Genomic DNA, 9505 nt, shown 5'->3' with positions numbered 1-9505 from the left:
TGCAATGGCACAATCTCAGCTCACTACAACCTCTGCCTCCCGGATTCAACTGATTCTCCTGCCTCAGCCTCCCAAGTAGCTGGGATTACAGGCATGCACCACCATGCCCAGGTAATTTTGTGTTTTTAGTAGAGACGGGGTTTCTCCATCTTTGTCAGGCTGGTCTCAAACTCCGGACCTCAGGAGATCCACCTGCCTCAGCCTCCCAAAGTCCTGGGATTACAGGTGTAAGCTATCACACCCAGCCTAATTTCTGTATTTTTAGCAGAGACAGGGTTTCACCATGTTAGCCAGGCTGGTCTAAAACTTCTAACTTCAAGCAATCCTCCTGCCTAGGCCTCCCAAAGTGCTGGGATTATAGGCCTGACCCACCATGCTTGGCCTTAAGTATTTTTTAAAGGTTCTGTTTAACTGGTATACAGAATTGTATCAAAGTTGCATGTTTTGTTTTCTACTAGGTGTTCTATTACTCAACAGGAATCTTCAAGTATGCAGGTGTTCGAGAACCCATCTATGCCACTGTCGGTGCGGGTGTGGTTAATACTATCTTCACTGCAGTTTCCGTAAGTTGGATGGTTTGATAATTTTGGGGGAAGAAAAGAATCCTTGCTACAGATCTTCAAAGATGGATTGCATGGCTCTACTATCATTTAGTTATACCTTTTTTGTTGTTTAATTTTTTTTTCGAGACGGAGTTTTGCTCTTGTTGCCCAGATTGGAGTGCAATGGCTTAATCTTGGCTTACCACAACCTCTGCCTCCTGGGTTCAAGTGATTTTCCTGCCTCAGCCTCCTGAGTAGCTGGGATTACAGGCATGTGCCACCACACCCAGCTAATTATTTTGTAGTAAACTTGTTTTTCCTCTGTTTTTACACTAAAACAACAATAATAATAGAAGATTTCTGTGACCCCCAAAATACATGAGGATTTTTCCCTATCAAGTAAGCAATCAGTTCTGTAGTGGACACTATCTAGTTGTCCTCTGATTTAATTCTGACACTGTCTAGTAGCGACGGGGTTTCTCCATGTTGGTCAAGGGGTCTCGAACTCCCAACCTCAGATGGTCTGCCCACCGCAGCCTCCCAAAGTGCTGGGATTACAGGCATGAACACTGTGCCTGGCCAGTGCTACCACTTTTCGCCTGGCCTGCCCAATTAGCTGGGACCACAGGCGTGCGCCACCACGCCCAACTAATTTTTATATTTTCAGCAGTGACGGTTTCGCCACATTTGCCAAGTTGGTCTTGAATTCCTGACCTCAGGTGATCCACCTGCCTTGGCCTCCCAAAATGTTGAGATTATAGGTGTGAGCCAGCTTGCCCAGATGGTTTAGTTGTCGTTGGGAAAAAAGAGATCTATTCAATGCTGGGTGTAGTCTTCACTCTTCAAGCAAATATGGGTTGAATGGGAAAGGAGGAAATATACGAGGGACTATCTAGTATGCTTTCAACTTGAAATTGGAGGAGAGGTGTTTGAAAAAACTCTCAAACTGTGTTTTTCCTCTGTTTTTACACTGAAACAACAATAATAACAGAAGATTTCCGTGACCCCCCAAAATATGTGAGGATTTTTCCCCATCAAGTAAGCAATCAGTTATGTGGTGGACACCATCTAGGTGTCCTCTGATTTAATTATGACACTGTCTCCCTGGAGACAGCATCACATCTCACAGGTTGATGGCCCAGTTCCCAGGACGGCCCCACTCTAATGCCAATCACAGGCTCCAGGCTGTCTGACCTGTGCTTCTGACCCATGAGCTAGAGATCAGGATTCCCACAACGCCCTCTTTGGGTTTGACTAATTTGCTACAGTGGGTCACAGAACTCAGGGAAATTGTTTCCTAGTTTGTTTTAAAGGATACTTGAAAGGACAGAAATAAACAACCAGATGAAGACATTCATAGGGGGAGGTCTGGAAGGGTCCTGAGCATGGGAGTTTCTGTCTCGTGGAGTGGGTGTACTCGTAGCACGTAGATGAGTTGGTGACCTTCCTGTCAGCTTCCAGGGCTTCAGATATCTGGAAGCTCCCCACACCCTGCCTTTTGGGCCTTTTATGCAGACTTCATTGGTTCTCCATGATTGAAGCATGGACAAAGGTTCTGAAATGTGATTGGACAAAAAGGGTATGATCTGAACCCAGCAAGGCCTGTCTGTTTAGATTATTTGTTGGCCTCTGTGTAGCATTTCTTCCTCTAGGGTGTGGGGCAAGAGCCTCTCTGAAATGAGGGTTTTATGACCCACAGTCAGCTTAGAGTCCCACCAAGTGGGAGAGCAGGAGAAAGTCAGAGAAGAATTCTATTTTCTGAGGCCTGCTCCTGAGGCCTAATGCATCCCAACATTATAACAAAAGACAGTGGCAAGGGCTGTGGGGATTTTGAGGCAGGACCTGTGGATGGAAAGCAATATGTGTCTATATAAAATCGAAAATCACAGGAGGTGTATGTGTTAGTAAGTGTTAGTAAGTGTTCTGTGTTAGTAAGGCAGATTTCAAGTAGCTCAGACATTCTTCATGGAAAGAAAAACTGAAGTTTCATGTCATATTCTTTCTCTTCTAGCTATTTCTGGTGGAAAGGGCAGGAAGAAGGACTCTGCATATGATAGGCCTTGGAGGGATGGCTTTTTGTTCCCTGCTCATGACTGTTTCTTTGCTACTAAAGGTGAGTGCCTTTTGAGTGAAGAAAAGCAAGGGAGGGGGAGGAGACGTTACAGTTGACTTCCATGACACAGCACGTGGGTTGTTAAGGTTGAAGTTTGTCAATAAAGTCAGGAGAGAAGTCAGATACCCAGAGTTTTTAAGAAAGGTGGGTCATTGGAGAACTGGAGGTTAACCGTTAGAATCCTTACATTTATAGAACATTTTTATAGCTTACAAATTACCTAATTTAATTCTTAAAATAATATCAAGATGGCTGGGTGTGTTGGCTCATGCCTGTAATCCTAGCACTTTGAGAGTCCGAGGCATGCGGATCAGAGGTCAGGAGTTCAAGACCAGCCTGACCAACATGGTGAAACCCCGTCTCTACTAAAGACACAAAAAAAAAATTTAGCTGGGCATGGTGGCACACACCTATAATGCCAGCTACTTGGGAGGCTGAGGCAGGAGAATTACTGGAACCCAGAAGGCGGAGTTGCAGTGAGCCAAGATCCCACCATTACACTCCAGCCTGGGCAGCAGAGCAAAACTCCATCTCAAAAACATAGTAATAATAATAATATCAAGGTAATCACACTTTACTGATAATGACATGGTCTCTGCACAAAGTGGCATATATGAGATCACATAGATGGAATTCAAAAATCCAAGTCGGGCCGGGCGCAATGGTTCATATATCTATCATCGCAAAGTTTGGGAGGCCAAGGTGAGAGGATTACTTGAGCCCAGAAGTTCAACACCAGCCTGGGAAACATGGCAAGAAACGGTCTCTACAAAACAACAACAACAAAATGTTTTGTTTTTGTTGTTGCTATTGTTTTTTGAGATAAGGCCATGCTGTGTCACCCAGGCTGGAGTGCAGTGACGGGATCTCAGCTCACTGCAACCTTCTCCTCTTGGGTTTAAGTGATTCTCCTGCCTCAGTCTCCAAGGTAGCTGGGAATTATAGGCGCACGCCACCACACCCAGCTAATTTTCGTATTTTTTTTTTTTTTTTGAGACGGAGTTTCACTCATGTTACCCAGGCTGGAGTGCAATGGCGTGATCTCGGCTCACCGCAACCTCCGCCTCCTGGGTTCAGGCAATTCTCCTGCCTCAGCCTCCTGAGTAGCTGGGATTACAGGCATGCACCACCATGCCCAGCTAATTTTTTGTATTTTTAGTAGAGACGGGGTTTCACCGTGTTGACCAGGATGGTCTCGATCTCTTGACCTCGTGATCCACCCGCCTCGGCCTCCCAAAGTGCTGGGATTACAGGCTTGAGCCACCGCGCCCGGCCTTAATTTTCATATTTTTTAGTAGAGACAGGGTTTCACCATGTTGGCCAGGCTGGTCTCCAACTTCTGACCTCAGATAATACACTCGCCTCACCCTTCCCCAAAGTCCTGGGATTACAGGTGTGAGCCGCAGAGCCCAGCCAAAAGACAGTTTGTTTTTTTTTTAAGACGGGGTTTCACCATGTTAGTCAGGATGGTCTTGAACTTCCGACCTCAGGTGATCCTCCTGCCTTGGCCTCCAAAGTGCTTAGATTACAGGCGTGAGCCACCACGCCCTGCCTACAATTTGTTTTTTAATTAGGGTGTGGTGGCACATGCCTCTAGTCCCAGCTATTTGAGAGGCTGAGGTGGGAGGATCACTTAAGCCCAGGAGATTGATGATGCAGTGAGCTGTTACAGCGTCATTGTACTCCAGCCTGGGCAACAGAGCGAGACCCTGTCTCTAAAAATAAAAATAAATTCAAGCCTTTTGACTTGACAGCCACTTTCTGTACTACAGGCCAGGACCGTAGGAGGTTGCCGTTAGTTGCGTCTGGGAACCTAGACCCTAGGTCATGCTGTCTTTACATTTAATTTTCTCTGTTCTTTCCTCTTACAGGATGACCATAATGGCATGAGCTTTGTCTGTATTGGGGCTATCTTGGTCTTTGTGGCCTTCTTTGAAATTGGACCAGGCCCATTCCCTGGTTTATTGTGGCTGAACTCTTCAGCCAGGGCCCCCGCCCAGTTGCGATGGCAGTGGCCGGCTGCTCCAACTGGACCTCCAACTTCCTAGTCGGATTGCTCTTTCCCTCTGCTGAGCTATAAGGTAAGATAACTCACCTTATTTTAAAACCAGCCTTTGCCGCATGCGCAGTGGTTCACGCCTGTAATCCCAACAATTTGGGAGGCCGAGGCAGGTGGATCACTTGAGGTCAGGATTCGACACTAGCCTGACCATTATGGTGAAACTGCATCTCTACTAAAAATGCAAATATTAGCCAGGTTTGGTGGCACATGCCTGTAGTCCTAGCTACTCAGGAGGCTAAGGCAGGAGAATCACTTTAACCCAGGAGGTGGCGTTCATGGTGAGCCAAGATCACGCCATAGCACTCCAGCCTGGGAGACAGAGTAAGACTCCATTTCAGAATCCAAACAAACAAACAAACAAACAAAAATTTTACTAAGAGAGATGGGGTCTTGCTATGTTGCCCAGGCTGGTCTCAAACCCCTGGGTTCAAGTGATCCTCCCACCGCAGCCTCCCACAGGGCTGGGATTACAGGCATGCACCACTGCACTCAGCCTAAGGATGTATCTTTTGTCCATAAAATTATGAAGAAGAAAAAAGACGTGGCTGGGCGCAGTGGCTCACACCTGTAATCCCAGCACTTTGGGAGGCTGAGGTGGGCAGATCACCAGAGGTTAGGAGTTCAAGACAAGCTTGACCAATATGGTGATACCTCGTCTCTACTAAAAATATAAAAATTAGCCAAGGGTGGGGGCGTCTGCCTGTAGTCCCAGCTGCTTGGGAGGCTGAGACAGGAGAATCGCTTAAACCCGGGAGCCAGAGGTTGCAGCGAGCTGATGTTGCATCACTGTACTCTAGCCTGGTCAACACAGCAAGATTGTCTCAAAAAAAAGAAAAGAAAAAAGAGGCTGGGTAAGGTGGCTCACACCTGTAATCCCAGCACTTTGGGAGGCCGAGGTGGGCAGATCACGAGGTCAGGAATTCTGGAACAGCCTGGCCAACGTGGTGAAACCCTACCTCTACTAAAAATACAAAAATTAGCTGAGTGTGGTGGCATGCACCTGTAATCCCAGTTACTTGGGAGGCTGAGGCAGGAGAATCGCTTGAACCCAGGTGGCGGAGGTTGCAGTGAGCTGAGACTCTGCCATTGCACTCCAGCCTGGGTGACAGAGCAATACTCCGTATCAAAAGAAGAAGAAGTTTTGCTCATAAGCGATAAAAAGAAAAAGTAAAAAGAAATTTGTGCTGGTTTTGCTGTCACACCACAAACTGCCAGGATTACAGCCATAGTGCCTGCCAAGTGCTTAGTTAAGATGGAAAAAGCATAAGATTTATAGGTGGAAAACATCAGAAACATGTTCTGGTTCACAGCAGTGGGGTTCATAGGCGTCTGCAGTTTCAGGCGTCACCGGGGGTCTTGGGACTTATCCCCCATGAATAAGGGAGGTCTGGTTCAGGGGGATATATCATTCCAAGACAGCTAGTGGATGTCTGATATCTTGGATTGTACCCAAACCTATACCTGTATAGACATCACTGTTTTTTCCTATTCATACATACCTATGATAATGTTTTATTTTTGAGACAGAGTCTCACTATGTTCCTCAGGCTGGTGTGCAGTGGTGCAATCTTGGCTCACTACAACCTCTGCCTCCCGAGTTCAAGCAATTCTCCTGCCTCAGCCTCCTGAGTAGCTGGGACTGCAGGCTTGTGTCACCACTCCTGGCTAATTTTTTGTATTTGGTAGAGATGGGGTTTCATCCTATTAGCCAGGATGATCTCGATCTCCCAACCTCGTGATCTGCCCACCTCAGCCTCCCATGTTGGGATTACAGGCATGAGCCACTGTGCCCGGCTGATAACGTTTAATTTATAAGTCACTCACAACCAAAGTTTTTTTTTTTTTTTTTTTAGAGTCTTGATCTGTTGCCCAGGCAGTAATGCGATCTCTGCTCACTGCAACCTCCGCCTCCCAGGTTTGAGCGATTCTTCTGCCGCAGCCTTTTGAATAGCTGGGATTACAGGCGTGTGTCACCACACGTGGCTTATTTTTGTATTTTTAGTAGAGACGGGGTTTGGCCATGTTGACCAGGCTGGTCTCAAACTTCTGACCTCAGGTGCTCTGCCTGCCTCAGCCTCCCAAAGTGCCGGGATTACAACTGGTCTCTCTCTCTCTCTCTCTCTGACCGTTCCCTTTCCCTCTTCTCCCTCTCCTTTGCCCTTTTCCTCTCTCTATCAAAATATCTTATTGTACTCTATTCGCCCTTCTTGTGATCTGTCAATCTAATGACCAAGATAGCTCCACAGTGACTAACAGGTGGGTAGCATATATGGCATATACGGCATGGACAAAGGGATGATTCATGTCCCATGCAGGTCAGCATGAGATTTCATCATACTACTCAGAATGGCAGGCAGTTTAAAACTTATGAATTATTTATTTCTGGAATTCTCCATTTAATCTTTTTGGACTGTTGGTAACTAAAACTGTGGACTGTAAAACTGTGGATATTGACCAGGCGCGGTGGCTCAACGCTTGTAATCCCAGCGCTTTGGGTGACCGAAGCGAGCAGATCACAATGTCAGGAGTTTGAGACCAACCTGGCCAACATTGTGAAACCCTGTCTCTACTAAAAATAAAAAAAAATTGGCCATGCATGGTGGCAGGTACCCGTATATAATCCCAGCTACTCAGGAGGCTGAGGCAAGAGAATCATTTGAACCCAGGAGTCGGAGGTTGCAGTTAGCCGAGACCACACGGCTGCACTCCAGCCTGGGCAACAGAGGAAGACTCTGTCTCAAAAACAAACAAACAAAAAACTGGATAACTGGGGACTACTGTAATTACTGATGCCATGAAAGATTACACATTGATCAGGCGTGGCAGCTCTTGCCTGTAATCCCAGCACTTTGGGAGGCCAAGGCAGGTGGATTGCCTGAGTTCAAGACCAGCCTGGCCAGCATGGTCAAACCTCATCTCTAGTAAAAATACAAAAATTAGCCAGGCGTGGTGGCAGGTGCCTGTAATCCTAGCTACTCGGGAAGCTGAAGCAGAAGAATTACTTGAACCCAGGAGGCGGAGGTTGCAGTGGGCCAGCATCAAGGGCTGTAAACCAGATTTTCCCTACTCATTTTCATTTTCAACAACACAGAGGGGAAAAAAAAATGACAAAAAAGATTGAAATGAGAGGGCAAAACTGGGAACTTTATGTGTGTATGTGTTTATATTTTATTTTATTTGAGACAGAGTTTCCCTCTTGTTGCCCAGGCTGGAGTGCGATGGTGCAGTCTTGGCTCACTGCATCCTCTGCGTCCCAGCTTCAAGCAATTCTCCTACCTCAGCCTCCCAAGTAGCTGCGATTACAGGCATGCACCACCATGCCCAGCTAATTTTGTATTTTTGGTAGAGATGGGATTTCTCCACGTTGGTCAGGCTGGTCTCGAACTCCCAGTCTCAGGTGATCCTCCTGCCTTGGCCCTCCAAAGTGCTGGGATTACAGGTGTGAGCCACCACGTCTGGCCTATTTATTTATTTTTGAGCCAGACTCTCGCTCTGTTGCCCACGGTGGAATGCTGTAGCTCAGTCTTGGCTCACTGCAACTTCTGCCTCCTGGGATCAAGTGTTTCTCTTGCCTCAGCCTCCTGAGTAGCTGAGATTACAGGCACCACCACTCCCAGCAAATTTTTTTTTTGTATTTTTAGTAAAGATGGGGTTTTGCCATGTTGGCCAGGACAGTCTGGAACTCCTGGCCTCAAGTGATCCACCCATCTCAGCCTCCGAAAGTGCTGGGATTGCAGGCATGAGCCACCATGCTCAGCTCAGAAACACAGATTTTAAAAATAATACCCAAAAGTCCAAAAATACTCAGTAGACATTTGGAAACATATAACTCTAATGAAAAGGAATGACAAAAAGAAAAATACAGAGAAATATAGTAAGTTAGCAATGGAATCATAAGTGAATCTCTGAAAAAAAACCTTTCTGTGTTTATTAAATATGAAAGGGTTATAGCTTGGGGCCTATTGGAAATGTGAATGTGAAGGAAATTGAGTTTGTCAGTGACCAGATTCTTATGTCAACCTTCCTTCTTTCTGCCCTTTCACTAGTACTATTTAGGACCCTACGTTTTTATTGTCTTCACCGGCTTCCTCGTTACCTTCCTGATCTTTACCTTCTTCAAAGTCCCTGAGACCCGTGGCAGGACTTTTGAGGATATCACGCGGGCCTTTGAAGGGCAGGCACATGGTGCAGATCGATCCGGGAAGGAAGGCGTCGTGGAGATGAACAGCATCGAGCCTGCTAAGGAGACCACCACCAGTGTCTAAGTCACGGCTCCTTCCACCTCCCTCCCGGCATGGGAACGCCACCTCTCCCTGAACGTCAGAGAGACCTCATCAGGATGAACCCAGGACGGCTTCTGAATGCTGCTATGTGATTCCTTTCTTATCCCATGCACTCCATGAGCACCCCAAGGCTGGGGTTTGTTGGATTTTTAATGGCTTTGAAAATATTTTGTTTCCTGGACATTCTCTTCTGCTTAGGAGAGACCAAGTGAACCTACCTTCATTTCAGGAGGGATTGGCCGCTTGGCATGTGACAACTTTGCCAGCTTTTCCTCCCTTGGGTTCTAATATTGCCCCACTAGGGCATATAGGAGAGGAAAAGTAAGGTGCAGTTCCCCCAGACTCAGACTCATCAGGAAGCAGATGAGTGTGGAAGGCAGAGGGGCTTTATGTAAGAGCACCTTCTTCACTTCCACACAGCTCTACACGGCAGGTCAGCTTGAGTTTTATTTATTTTATGCTCTGGTTTAATTACATATTTTTTTTTTTTTAACTTTAAGTTGCA

At 46.5% G+C, this 9505-nt stretch overlaps 1 protein-coding gene across 1 annotated transcript in view; it reads left to right on the top strand.

Moving 5' to 3' along the window:
- The window catches only part of LOC108291815 (solute carrier family 2, facilitated glucose transporter member 3-like), a 33689-nt gene extending 24707 nt beyond the window's left edge, over positions 1-8982 (top strand). The window contains 5 exon segments of the mRNA XM_037732735.1: positions 459-563; positions 2554-2655; positions 4527-4605; positions 4608-4702; positions 8764-8982. Of these exon segments, the coding sequence (XP_037588663.1) occupies positions 459-563; positions 2554-2655; positions 4527-4605; positions 4608-4702; positions 8764-8982 (600 nt within the window).
- Positions 8983-9505: the final 523 nt, after the last annotated feature.

The sequence above is a fragment of the Cebus imitator genome, unplaced genomic scaffold, assembly GCF_001604975.1.
Source record: "Cebus imitator isolate Cc_AM_T3 unplaced genomic scaffold, Cebus_imitator-1.0 Scaffold469, whole genome shotgun sequence".
Classification (NCBI taxonomy): domain Eukaryota; kingdom Metazoa; phylum Chordata; class Mammalia; order Primates; family Cebidae; genus Cebus; species Cebus imitator.
This window is presented reverse-complemented; position numbering and strand designations above follow the sequence as displayed.